Source organism: Copidosoma floridanum, unplaced genomic scaffold (assembly GCF_036245765.1).
Source record: "Copidosoma floridanum isolate Cflo_tuat_1 unplaced genomic scaffold, Cflo_Japanese_pri ptg000029l, whole genome shotgun sequence".
Lineage (NCBI taxonomy): Eukaryota > Metazoa > Arthropoda > Insecta > Hymenoptera > Encyrtidae > Copidosoma > Copidosoma floridanum.
Window position 1 is genome coordinate 2,292,608 of NW_028321906.1, and position 14,854 is coordinate 2,307,461.

General features: G+C 31.7%; 2 protein-coding genes across 2 annotated transcripts in view; one reads left to right on the forward strand and one right to left on the reverse strand.

Moving 5' to 3' along the window:
* LOC106644186 (protein trachealess) overlaps positions 1 to 14,854 on the forward strand; it is a 363,163-nt gene that overhangs the window by 62,570 nt on the left and 285,739 nt on the right. The gene's annotated exons all lie outside the window — the stretch shown is intronic.
* On the reverse strand, positions 11,114 to 12,800 carry LOC149373664 (uncharacterized). The gene is made up of 3 exons (XM_089596000.1): positions 12,615 to 12,800; positions 11,963 to 12,533; positions 11,114 to 11,446 (listed from the first exon to the last, which is right to left on the reverse strand). The coding sequence occupies exons 1-3, from the start codon at positions 12,685 to 12,687 to the stop codon at positions 11,230 to 11,232; spliced, it is 861 nt and encodes a 286-aa protein (XP_089452126.1). The 5' UTR covers positions 12,688 to 12,800; the 3' UTR covers positions 11,114 to 11,229.

Here is a 14,854-nt window from a genome sequence, read left to right on the forward strand (position 1 = left end):
CAAAGTTACCAATTAAATATTAAAAAAAATATATTTTCCTTTATTGTAGTGCCTACGTGCCTACCCGCTTTGTCTGAACGGATAACCCGCTTTAGCTCCCCCCCCCCCCTCTAGGGCAAATTGATTTTTTCAAGGACCTTTTTATTTTTAACGATAGATCAGAAATTAATAGACAATGATCCAACATTGCTTCTTTATTTCACAGTTCCATCTACTCTTTGTAAAAAAATATAATTTATAATTATCATCATACAAATACTTCATTTTCTGGGCCCTAAACATTTACATATGTGCTTTAGGCCAACTTCCCCTATGGTTACAACATGAGGTACTTCCATGGATAGACGTTCCCAAAAACTGGTATAAGCACTATTTAGGAATTGCTGGAACATACAATTTTCCATGTATTAGAGCTGAAAAAAAACTAAATCTTTGTTTCCTCACTAGTAGTCCTTTCATGCTTTTTTTCCCTCAAAAAAAACTAACTCTCAACAATCGTAACATTGACGTGTAACCCTGATTGAACCCATTAATAATTTACGATCCAGTAAAAACTTGTTCCCCGTATGAATGTCATGTAATATTTTTTATGGAAAACTCCGAAAAACATGTCCTGTTATAAAAGGCAGATAGCGATCAGAATCAAATTAAAGGTTCGACTATAACAAATTGAGCCTGAGATTTTATAAAACGTGCTGAAGTTAGTTGTCAAACTGAGGCTAGTAATACTTAAAAATGAAAAACGTTACTCTTTGTCTTAGTATGTCTAACTTATCTGGGTTCTTGGAGCTCTGCTTTTCTCGGTTCGAAATCGACGGTAGCCAAGTATCTCAGTTCAGCTTACCATCTAAACCAATCAGCCGCAATCAGCAAAAATTATGACTTTGTAGATTCGTTGTCGCAAAAATCTGATGTGTGAAGACAAGATACAGCTTTTTAAGAAATGATACTGTAAACTGAAGTAGAAAGTCTTTTATCATTTCTTTCATGTATGACTTATTATCACACTTCTTAAACCCTCCTGATGCAGCACATAATGTGGATGAAATCGGTCCCTTCAATATTTAAGTTTAAAAAATTCAGCATTACGTGTTTAACTTAACTTGATAAAGAAAAAATATTGGTGAAATTGTTACTACATTGAGTTGTTTTTTAGTGCTACAATCTCATGCCGAGTGTGATGCTGTTCTAAGATTCTCTACAGGTATTGCATACAACAATAAAATATATCATAATGAACACCATCCATCTATGCACTGACCGATAATCTAAATGCAAAACATCATTTAGTAACTCAAACTTTGGGCCGTTTTCAACTTTTTCCCGTGGCAACGAGCACTCCAATGATAAATCAGGTTTTTCCAGTTCACCTTCTTTTGATGATTATCGCGCTCCACGTGAGCAACTGCAGCGTTACATTTTTATCGTTTCGGCGCAAGCACTTTATGAACCAAGAGCCTTTTTGCCTCGTTACTTTGCTTTTGATTTCTGCTGATGTGAAAAACAAGGCAGGAGAGTTGCTTGGCCAATTCTTTTTCTTTTATCTCTCGTGTGGTGGCAAATCCCACGAGAGAGACTATCGTGACCCGAATGCGACTTGCGACAAAGAATTAATTTAAGTGCTCACGTGTGCCCACGGTTGTTAGAAACAAAACGCTGCGAATCGTGAGTTTTTTTTATTTTATCGGCTTGGTAAAAAGGGATCATGGCAAATATAATGTGCTTAAAGTGCTTGTAATTGATGAAGGGATGATTTGTAAAGAAAAAAACCATCAGGGTCCTGAAGAATGTTGCATTTTTCTCAAGGGGTACGAATATAGCAATTATTTTTTATATTCTCCAGTATACATGTACCAAAACCGATGCGTTTTCACAATGATCTCATTATCGTAGTTTAGCAAACACAACAATCACATGAATTACGATTGAAGGGGTTGTGCGAGACAAAGTCTCAATAAAAAAGTCCAAAGGTAATCAATGACTTTCGATGCCTGTACTTTTATGAAGGAGCACATTTTATAAAGAGCTTTGACAGTAAAGTAAAGTTTATTTCACCGAATGTATCGTCCAAAGCCTTTACTTAGTGCATAAAAGTTACTTGAAATGACTGGAAGATGTAGGTAAATATTAAGGACGATCTCCGGGTGTAGTAGTTTTCGTAAGAATTTGCTGAAATTGAAATATGTGTGAAATGAGAGTGTTATTTACACGTGTGCAAAATTTCAACAGGTGTTTCCTTACTAAATTGCGAACTGTTCACTTTTAAAGGTTGTCGATTTAACAGTGCAGTATATCTATAGCTATAATCTTGGCGAAAAAAACGCACACTTTCGAACATAACTTAATGAATTTTCGCAGTATTTTTCCAAAAAAATTGTATGTAATAAACAAATTCCTAAGGAAAAAAATGAGTACAAGTCTTATAGGCCTTTCCATATCAATTAATGAGTAACAATAATTTTAATAACACCTCATCTGGCCTCCGCCAAGAGAGAAGCAGACCCCCCAAGCAACTTGGCAACACTGCAATATCCTGTTACTTACTGAGTACAGAACAGTCAGACGACGGTCACGAAAAATGGCCCAACTCAAATTATCAAACAACTGATTTTCAATGTCAAGTACAATCATGAAATTTTGCAATACTGTAACATCACAAGGAGCGTCGTGAAAATTGGCAGAAAGTCTCTATTCGCTACGTGCACAAGCTGAAAAAGCGATCGCAGCAATACCTGTGCTAATATGTGAAACTAAACGATATATTTGTCTTCTGCTAGCAGACTGCTAAGCATTACTATCATTAGAAAGTTATGTGTTTATACATCGACAACCATTCTAAGGGTTAAATTTTTAATAAAATTATGAGTAGTATGTACATATTTTACTCATGCATGTTTATTTTAAAAACGCAATGAAATACATCGTATACTGTGTATTTCTTAGAGTTTTTAGCTGGGGCCTGATCCTCTAAGCGTATCGTATGAACGTGTGTACATACTGTGTGAACACGCCGGTATAGGGCTAACGGAGCTCTCTGATTGGTCAGAGGAGGTCTGTGTTGACTACATTGCAAACTAATAAGCATATCTCGTATCACACAGTACACACGGACATACTCAAGTGCTTATAGTGCTTGTAGTACAAATTTTGTCTTTAGTTATTCACATAGGATTGTACCACTTGACACATTGTATTAATTCGTGGTATAATAAACACAAAACCTTTCGTGTATCTATCGAGGTGCTGTGTTCCTATAGGTATCAAGTACATATCGCGAATATTGCCTTCTGCTGCGCCAGACCAATAGTTCTCGTTTTTTCCTTGGTGGCGCTGCTTCAAAATTATGCACGTAGCGAATACTTGCCTCGCGGCACCTAACCCTAACGGCCAGAGTACATATATTAGAGAGATCGGTGGCGAGATGTTGCAGTGTCGCCAAGTTTCTTATATGTCTGCGCATTGTCTGCTCATACAACGAAAAAGAGATTCTCAACTTACATCAATTTTGATTGAGAACCACTGGAACCGGAGATCGTCCTTAAAGCCATGAAATATTTTTGAATTACTTTGGCAGTTATTTATATGCTAGCAAATCATTTGAATAAGTCATCAGATTACGTCAAAATGCTTTTAAGCGTTTCTGTGACTTTTAAAGTTTTGTTAAGTACTCCTATGACTTCTAAAGCCAAATGGAAAGTTCCCCAAGATAATCTGGAAAAAAATTTTTAAACATGTAATGTCACTAAAAAATGTATTTTGGTTTTGAAACCGTAAAAAGTGTATAGAAAAGCTTTTTGTATTCATTTTTTTTGTCAGAGTAAAGAAAAAAATGGATAAAATAGGCTATAGAAATTAAGCTATAGAGGAAAAACAGAGTTCGATTGCTTTTTATTAGGTAATGGTAAAAGACAAGTATGATGATAAAATTAATAAATAAGATTGATACTGATGCATTGGCATTAAAGAAAAATACTTAAAAAAAGCTATGACAGCCCATCTTTTGAAGGATATTTTTATTTAAGTCAAAGTTAACAGCGTTGAACTGATATAAGACTGGAAGAAATTGGAAATGAAGAGTTTGTAGATATTTGTAACATTGAAAAGACTTTCACTCGATAAAAATAACATTTTTAAGTGACACATATAAGTTAAAAGACCAAATTTAAAACGTATTATTCAAAATCGAATTTACTTTAAGCATAAAACTTCATTACTTCTTTGTCTGTTTGGCGTATTACAACTTAAATGCGCATCCCATACAATTTAAAAGATGTATACACATACACTTTTTATATTATAGTGTACTGACCTCAAAGAGGTATTTCCATTGGTAAAATATGTATCTATGATAAGCTATGTATATTTTATGTATGTAGATGCAAAGGGTATTTTTGTTACAGAGTTCGGAATGTCTTATAATAATAAGTAATTAGATATAATAAAAGATTTTATCATAATTTAAAAGCTTAATATTTGTTTTTAACTTTTCTAGCACACATAACAATAAAAATATCAGAAACTTGTAAATGAAAATGAAAACTTTTATATGTATTGATCATTTAGATGTGTTTAAACAACTTATTCTTGTACGCATCGTTAAACAAGAATAAGTTGTTCAAAGACATCTAAATAACCATTACCTAAAACTGTTTTAAAAAAGGAAACATACAAGAAAGACAAATTTATATTCGAGATCAAATGAGTTATGACAATAACACTGTAACTAACTCTTAAAAATTGTGGACTGCGAAAGAATATTCTTGCTATCTGATGCAACAATAGTACATAATTTTAGCATATTTAAGTACTATGCATTTCAGAACCGTGAATGATTTAAATAATACTACCATACTGTTTTGTTACTAGTTAACGTAAGAACATCAAAAGAGATACCGCATAATTCAAGTATACGATTTATTAATATCTTAAGTGAAATGTGAAAACAGAGAACCACATTGATATTCATAATGACTACAAAGAAAGTGGATTGTGATTTTTAACTCTATAGCTTATATTCAGTTTTCGTTATTGTATTATTTAGCATTTTGTTATATGCACAAATATTATTTAACGATGAAATTATACGTAAACAATTAATGATACATTCAATCGAGAGCACAAGTTTTGGTAATAAATGTTAAAGTGTTAATTTTGAATAAGAAATGATTTATCTTTTGTCTTTCTAAAGACAATGATGCGATGGATATGTAAGTAAAGCAAGATGCGATAAACTCTGTTAATAGATAATTACAAAAATTTCTCAAAAAGTCATTATGCATATTTATCAGAAAATAGTATTTCACTTGTGGTAGGCTAGAGTCAGAAGAGTTTCTACGAAACTAAAAATATCCATTACTACATTAATAAATTAATAACGGTACCTTCCGCCTTGACAATGTTAACCACTCTGTAAAGTTATATTCAGTGTAGAAACATTTGCTTTTCACCGTCCTTACAACTATTCAATGGCATGGCTTATAATTTCTTACTACCCTAAAAAAACTTTTTTTGGTACGTAGCGTTTAGTATTCCATTATATTTTTTAATAAACTTGTATGTATATGTTTATTAGACATTCGTAGTATGAAGAAAGCATCGAAAAATACGTTTACAAATAATGAGAGCAAGGCAATGATTGTAGTTTCATGAAACTATAAGCAAATAAATTGTATGGAAAAGTCATAAGGATTGAGTTTACATTATAACTATTCAATATTGCAGTTAGTAACCTAGAAGTACAAGGTAAGCTTTTGTTTTAATAGTTTTGAAAATATTGTTTGATTCAAATTTGACATTTTGTTGTAAATTACATATCTATGCTGGTTTGATAAGAAATTTTTTAGACCACGTGATATTGAAAATTACAAGCAATCTGAAACATTCTTTTTTTTTAGCGTAAGTACAAAGTAGCTCGACAGTTTGTGCTTTCTGGCCACTGTTTCAGATTTGATAACATATACCAATTTAAATTTGTATAGAAGATAAACTTTATTGTTTGTTTCTAGACATACATCCAAATGCATTTTCTGAAGAATAAAATGTCTAATTTTCTCGAATTATTCTTACGCACATCCGCTTTTTCTAGAAAAGATATACGCCGGTCCTCTCATGGTTTTTTAAAATATAGTTACAGTTAAAAACATGAACTTACTTAAAACGTGCATTTTTGGACATGCTTCGCGTGCTTTAATTATTTTGTCATTCGATTTGATTTACGTTTACGAATATTTGTCTATTTCGTTATTCAATTGTTATATATATAATCGAACGAAATAAATTTCCAGCATTTACTGTCATATCGAGAGTAAAAAATAGTAGTTCTCCTACGAGTTTGAAAAGTCTCTGTTTGCGAACCGAGAAGTTTGCAGCCCGAGCCGAAGGCGAGGGACGTAACGAGGTTCGTAAAAGAGACTTTTCGAACGAGTTCCGGAAAACTGCTTTTTCGCCCGAGGAAGTACCAGCCTCCCAAAACCACCCGAGGGCGGAAAAAAAATTTTTTTGCTATGTATTAGTTGGATCCTTCCTTCAAACTAATAATTTTATCTACACTTTTTTAATTTTAAATACCATGATAAATACTTCAAGACCTTAGATAAGTAAAGTAATACATAAACTCTTTATCTTAGAGGCCCTATAATAATTTTAGGTAGTTCAATGCATTATTTTTTGAAAAATGTTATACATTTCAGGTTATGCACACTGAAACATTTTCATGATCAAGAAATGCGTAACTTTTCTCTCTCAATTGGCAATTGATTGCTTTGTATTTGGGCTAGATTAATTCCTCAAAGTACCAGCTTGAAGGCTCTTCTCGTTTTCTCGTTATTTTGGGTATAAACAGCTAGATAATTCGTTATTAACAATAAATAATTCATCATAATAAGGAAATCGGTAAAGTAGAAACTCTGGCCGATGTACTGAATGCCTTACTCTTACGTAAATATCGTATCAGAAACGTTTTTTTGAGAACCACATCAAGTTGTTAGACTGATTCTATATTTTAAATCTTGTCGAATATCAGCACTCTACTGTTTTCTTTAATTTTTTAACAGCCAAAAATATAGTTAATTGATCACCTAGATCAAAAAGTTAAATTCTCATTGCTTGCTAACAATGGAAAATTCTTTACTTGCCCATCTTATAGGTGTGTAACGTACCATTTTTTGCTGTCATAGTTACTATTCAACGGTAGTTTGATTGTCCACGAATACCATTAAAAAATTATAAAAGGAGGAGATTTCATCACCTGAAACCCGATTTTTACTTGTTTATTCTTCTTTTGGAGTAAATGGATTCGAGTATCTACTGAAAAATGCATATTTCTAAACTACATATCGCCACAAATACTCTGTTTTTTGGAACTTACGAATAAATGGCATCCTATCTTCTGGCCTTACACTTTTTGTAAAACATATTTGAAAGTTCTTCGATTAAGGAGGCTCCATCATGGAATGTAAAAAAACTTTGAATGATATATTTTTAAAGTTCAGATTACGCTAAATCCAATGGTATCCTCATCTTTGTGAGTTTGTCATCAAAATCCCGAGATAATTCAATTTTAAATTAGCACTTTTCGAGCTCACTTAACACAGCCTATTATGACGGAAGGCTTGAAGCAAAATTTTCATGATCAATTAAACTACTAAAATGGAATGTACAAGCAAAAAAAATACGTACCGTACAGCTGAGATTATCATCTTTAAAAATCGGGTGACTTAATAGGAGTTAGCAATGAAAAAGTTGATACAATAGCTAAAATATTATTTTTGTCTGCAGTTACATTTAGTGCGTGCAGTAACAAAAACTACCGGCCATATTTCTCTAGAGAGGGGAAGAAATAAAATATATTGTAGTATACAAGATAGAATAGCACGTAGGCTCAGTTAAAATGTGATAAAACCTCCTTACAACCTTGTCCAACTTTTCTAAGCTACTAAAAATAGATGAAATAAGCTACTAAAAAAAATGATAGAGTTTTCTTTGAAAAGAGTGAATTTCTAAAAATAGTGTAAGTTCTTCGCCTTTAAACATATTTTTAACAAAATTATTCGTTTTACATTGTTACATCTAGTTGTGAGTTCCGAAAAGTTAAAAATTTATTCAATTCTGTAAGTAAGAGCTACTCTTACCTTTAATAGGTTCAGTTTAAATAGAAACTATTTTTTTCTACCCAGTTTTTTTCTGACCTTCAAACGTTTACAGTGCCATTAGTGGCAAATATGGGATTTTCACCTGGTATACATCCAAGGTCGAGTACAAAGAGCTCCTTGGGCCCTGCTTTTACTATTTCTACACAAATATTTTTATTTAAACGAATAAAGTAAATGAAAATGCTTAGAAAATTTATGGGAAAATAAGTTTTTCACATACCTTTGTTTTAAGAAAATAATTTCATGAATCAGGTATAAATAACAAAATTAACATGTGTATCTTTATGTACAGAAGGTATTTTCTGATTAGCTTTTTGAGTTACAAAGTTCATTGCATTTTTTACGAAAGAATGTTTTAAAATTTTCAATATTTACTTTTCTCAAAAGAATATCCTATATTACTTCACCAGAAAGTAAAATTTTACTATTTCAGACATCAAAAGTATCTGAAATTTTAAAAAAATATGTCATTGATTTTTCACTGACCTTGTTTAGCATGATTCTTTAATACATCATATGCCATCACACTAACCACAAAAATCACAAACAACACAACAGGAATATTCATTATAAATTATAGAATTATGTTTCTAATTGCAGGTATAACATTTTTGCTTGGGTAGATAAAATAATCTTTAAGCCTTCAATGAGATAATCCAACTTAGTGAATACGCATGTTAAGAGGTAAAACAACGTATTTATTGCACTGCTTTTGTCGTCGTACTGCAATAGTAGGTTAGAATACCAAATTTAGTTTAGTAGAGTAGTAGTTTTTAACTTACAATATCTTTAAAAAAAAGTGTTTTTCTGACTTCTAACCTCAAAATAGCACCTTCGCCGCTTGATTTTGGGTTCTCAGGAGGAAAAATAGTATACGAAACTCGTTCGAAAAGGCTTCTTTACAAATCTCGTTATGGCCCTCATCTTTGGCTCGTACCGTAAACCTCCCGGTTCGACATCCGAAGCCTTTGCCAACTCGTATACGTAATATACTATTAACAAATCAATAAAATGGAAATAAAAAAAATAGAAAATGACTATTTATTAAAAATTTTATTCTTTAGCCGTAGTAGGTATCTAAGGAGAATGAAAACAATCATTTTAATGAATGTAGTTACAAAATACGATTGGTTGTGTACAAATGCCTAGTTATGCCCCTCACAAATCACCATATCTTATTTTTTTCAATTATATTGTAGTATGTTTTTTAGATTTTCTAACATAAAACATCTTATAATAACAATGAAAAACTGACTAAGTAACTTTCTTAGAAAAGTTGATCTTTCCGAATCGATAAAATTGGAGAATAAAAAAAAATAATGAATGAAACCTAAATCTTATTACTCAGCAACGGCAGGTATTTAAAATTAAAAAATTAAGCTACGGTTTATGAGAATCGGAAAGATAACTCTGAGATGTTACTTATTACATACTTGCACACGTACACACACATATGACTAATTTTAAAAAGCAAAATTATGTTAGATCATTTCAATATGTGAATTTTTATCCCTTACAAATCTTTTAGTATTAAAACAAAAAATATACGTTATCTTTTTATTTTTCTATTATTAGTAACTATTGCCACATTATTCACTCCTTTTTTTACCTTATGCCAAATAATTTAAGTAAGATTCGTAATTACTTTAAAGCAAGAATGTTGGTAGTAGTTTTTTCTTAAGGCACTGAATTATTAGAACGACCGTGCCAAAAGGTTGTCTGTTGTATCCAAAGAGACTTAATATTTTTAAATTTTTTATATTAAATTATTTATTAAAAAAACATATGGTTAATTTATAAGCTATATACTGTATGAACAAAAATTCAAGAAACAATGCAAACACTTTTATATCTTCTGTTTTGAGTGTAAAATAAATTTTGAACGTAAAATGAGGGTGATCTGAGTTAGTCACATGACGTATGTGTAGAAGAATATATTATAACGTTATCAAGTTCATCGACTAACTCTAGTAATTATAATCCAAATGAGCTAAAATTTTGTTCGTTACTTCGAGTTGGATGTCTAAGCTGATGGTTTGAATTTCGACCGTATTTTTGGTTCAGCGCTCTTAGACAAAAAACCAGTTTTTTGTGATAACTTTATTTATGTACATTTTATACGTCCACGTTTGTACCCAGATTTATATATCATTAAAATACAACTGTTTTGTTTTACACGTTTTTTTTCTAGATTGTGCAATCGCACATAACAATTGCAATAAAAATCATTAAAACAAAACTTTTTTATGATCTAAGTTTTTTTCAAAGTGCCTTCTTAACGATTAAATTAACAAATATCGTTTCAAAATGACAAAAAATCGATTATTTGCATCATTTAATTTTTGTACACTACATTTTTAGACAAAATATTTGATACAAAAATCATAGATTTTCTAAAAATGCACTTGTTTGTATTATTTGTAGTGTGATTATACAGTTAATAACGAAAAACGCTATTAAAGGGCTGAGAAAGCATGTTGTACTGCATGCAAGTTTATTATTTTAAATTTCGAGTAAGCATACATGTATGTTTAAACTCAGTGGTAAATAATAACATAATCATACAAAATTGGATACTGTTTTAATCTTGTTTTTTTTAAGTAACACCTTTGCTCTGACGCCTCGTGGATAGGTCATGCCTCAAACGCAAGAGGAAGTGTTTTGTATGCATTTAGCCGCTTTTGATCGCTGGCACGCGGAACACGCAGGAGGTGAAGCCACAATAATGTAGCACTCAAGATTGTAGTACATGTATAGGGCAGGCCCTTTAGCACTATAAAACATCTCCACTGTTTACAAATATACATTCCGGACAAATTTGGGTTGTACTGTAACTTTGTCAATAATAAAAAATTAATTTAATTAATTAATTTTTTCATTGCCAAATCTGTTATACACTCTGGCCTAGAAAAAAATATCTTATTCTTAAGAAAATACTTATTATTAATGAATTTGAAGGCCGTCTGTGGGATTTTAAGGAGAATATTGGCAAGATCAAAATTACTTTTTACTCTGTATCCCAGGATAAAAAAAAATTACTTAAAAAAAGTAGTCACTTTAAACGTTGCAAAGAATCGCGTTACGTTCTGTAAATGAAACTACCGAAAATTTTTGGCAACACATGTCGGTTATACCATTGTAATTGTTGTAGCTGCTGTACTTGTAGATGATCTAGTTTTATCGGCAGCTGCTGAAGCTGCTGGGGCTCTTGCATTAGCTGGGCAGGTGAATACACTTCTTGCTGGAGCTGTTGCATATGCCTTAGTTTCTCTGATTCAAGCTCATTCACTTTCAATCTACAATTAATCAAACAATTTAACGAAATTTTTTTTAATGCTCGTGTTTAAAAGTTGTAATTAAAAAATAAATAATGACTAGCTGTTATATTTTTGGCACTTGCAAAAATTTATCATCAAAATGGTAAGATGCTTGTCTGTGCATTTTGAAGTTAAATCAAATTTTCATTGCCAACTCTTGTCATGTAATCGTCTAATTGCTGTGCATTAAACGTCTAATGGCTGTGCATTAAGGCTGGACTTAATCCGGTGAATAATTTTTTTCTTAAAATGCGTAAGAATTCTAACTTGTATTCAATGTTTAAACTAGCTAAAACCTTTACTACGTAGTATTTAGGACAGTATTGAAAGTAAATTTTGTAGATATCTCTGTAAAATTAATACTTATCATATAGTACTGTAATAAACTGAATACAGAAAAAAATTTTCAAGCTGACCATTACTTTTATTTATATTTTCATCGATTTACTTCGTAGAAATTTTAACAATATAATAAATAATGAAATCTTGTATTACCTGGCATCGTTATAACAAGCAGATGGATTGTAGTAGACATCACTGGTTCGAGCCAAAGGCACCAAGGCTCCAGAGCTTATAGGATGCGGCATTCGTTTTAAAATTCCAAGCTGTTGAGTTGCCGGGATGTATGGATGCAGCGATGGTGTCTGCTGCATTTCACGAAAATGCAATGGCCGTCGGGGAATTAGTGATTGTTGTACGTGTTGATGGGGAGTAAACGTTTGCTGATACGGAGGCAATGGCTCTTGCGGTATGTGCGATGGCTGCTCATTTTGGAGCAATTTTTTAACACCGATAGCGCCCAACTGGCCGAGTGCTGCTGTGGATGGCAGCGATGTACTTTTTTTAGAAATGTTTTGGGTATCAGGGCAATTTTCGTTGTCTTTCTTGAACTTCATTCTGCGATTTTGAAACCATATTTTCACTTGAGGTTCCGTGAGTTTTAACTTTTGTGCCAAGTGAAATCGATGGAACCGGCTCAAATACTTGGTCGTCTCGAATACCTGTTCGAGAGTAGTTATCTGCATCGATGTAAATGCCGTCCTGCTTCTTTTTTTTTTATATTGGTCTGGAAATATTAAAACACACGTTTTGTACACCCTTAAAAACTTTTTTTAATGCAAAATAATTATGTGAATATTATATTTACTTTTCATTTCCGTATCTTGAGGCTTGGGCTCCTCAGCAACATCATCTAGCTGTTTTGAATTCTGAATCTCCATTTTGTCTAGGACGATAACTTTATATTCTAATTTTAATAAAATTATTCCAATTTGAAAGAGACACAGGGCTTCAACTGTCTTTGACGATTTAAAGATTTTCTATAGGTGATATGTTCACGATCACGATAATAGATTCTTACTGACACTTTAAATGTACAAGTTAGAATCGTGAGCTAACACTGAACTTATTTGTAACGCATGGACAAATGGTTTCAAACATACCATTCGTTACTTTCTACTGTGGAAGGGATTACAAGTCCATTAGCTGTTACTTTTTGGTAAGCACTTAATAGGCAGTGTTGTCGCCGATAAGTAAATTCTGTGAAAAATTTCTACTAATAATTAGCGTTGGAGATTATCTATGAGTATAACTGACGTGTACCGTATGGTGATTACTGTATGAATAATGACTTAAACGTCAGACTATATCGATATACGTCATTTATCAGATCCGTAGTGTTTGAGTTTCTGAATATTACAAATCTAAAAATTTAAAATTACTAACATATTCCAAAATACTTAGTACATTACATAAATTTTGCTGAACCTACTCTCACACATCACCAGGGCAAGCACTATAGGTCTTTGCCATGTTTGGATGCACACCAGGTGCGAACCCTATTTTTTCTAGTGAGAGTTCAGTAAACACTTTAAGTAGGAAAACATAATTTATGATGATTAATCAAAATCTCCTTATTTTTTTGCATTAGAGATAGAAAAAATCGATTTCTGATAAGATTTGACGAATATTTTTTCACCGCACTGATTGACATGAAAATATCGGTACAATCAATAGGTTAAAAATCTATTCCAACATTTTTGAGGTAATTGTTTCCAAGGGGTAATATAATTTTTTCAACATTTAATTTTTTATAACATGTTTGCAAAGTAAAAAAAATTTTCTTATTTTTCTTAACATTCCAGTTATTGAAAACCTCACAGTATTTACCGGTATTTACTGACAGTATAGTACATACATAAATGAGCTCTTGGCAGTATTTTAGGTAGCTTATAAAGCAGCTAACGAAGTTTACGTAATTTTTTGCTGAATCATGCAAAATTTAACCAAAATTAGTAAGTGTACTTAAATTATTCATAAGTCGACTTTTATAAGAACATATAACAAAAAATACTGTTTCCACGCAGTTCATTTAAAAAAAATTTTATGCTTCTATGTTTAGTGAGGTTACAAATTGTGTGTCCTACAAATTTTAGCTAATGATGTTTAATTTTTATATCTCAATCGTTTATTTAAAAAATATATTTTTGTAGTTTTTTTGTTCGTTTCTGAATTCACAGTGCCTGTATTGGAAAAACAGTTTGGATGGCAGACTTTTTCAGCCACTGTAATGTTTCTTTTCTTCATAAAAATTTTACATTTAGTAAAATATTGTTGATTTTTTAGATTCTTCCTTTAGCTTTTCTAGAAAAAAACCCAAACTAAAGAATATACAATGACAGGTGCGTGCTTGTTTGATGCTACACCGTGGCCACAGCATCCAGCCTCGTAGTACTTAAAAATTGTATACAGTAAGAACCGCACAAGTTTTAAACAGTCTATTTTAACAATATAATAAAATAACGAGAGTTCACTAAAATTTAAAGATCAGAATATAAAAAATGTTACGTTATTAGCTAAAATCTGTACGACATACAATTTGTGATCTCGCTAAACATAGAAACATATACTTTTTTTCTAAAATTAACTTCCGAAACAGTAGTTTATAATAAATTCTTATGATAACAGTCAGTTCATGAGTTATTTACATAGACTTCTAAATTTTCGTCAAATTTTGCATGATTCACCAACAATTACGTAAACTTTCTCTGCTGTTTTACTATCTACCTAAAATACTGCCAAGAGCATATTTTTATGCACTGTACTATCGGTAAATACTGTGAATCGGTGAAATAACTACTTCACCTATTGTTTGCACCGATATTTTTATGTCAACTAGTTGGATAGAAAATAGTTCGTCAAATCTTAGCGGAAATTGGTTTTTTCAGTTCTGATAAAAAAGAACTCATCGCATGTTCACAAGATTATTTATACTCATCAAGGACTCTAGAATGTAAAGAAAAATATGTTTATCAGGTGTGTTTTCTTAGAGAAATTAGGCTCATTGCTGCTCCTTGAAAAGTGAAAAATAAAAGGAGATTTCCACGT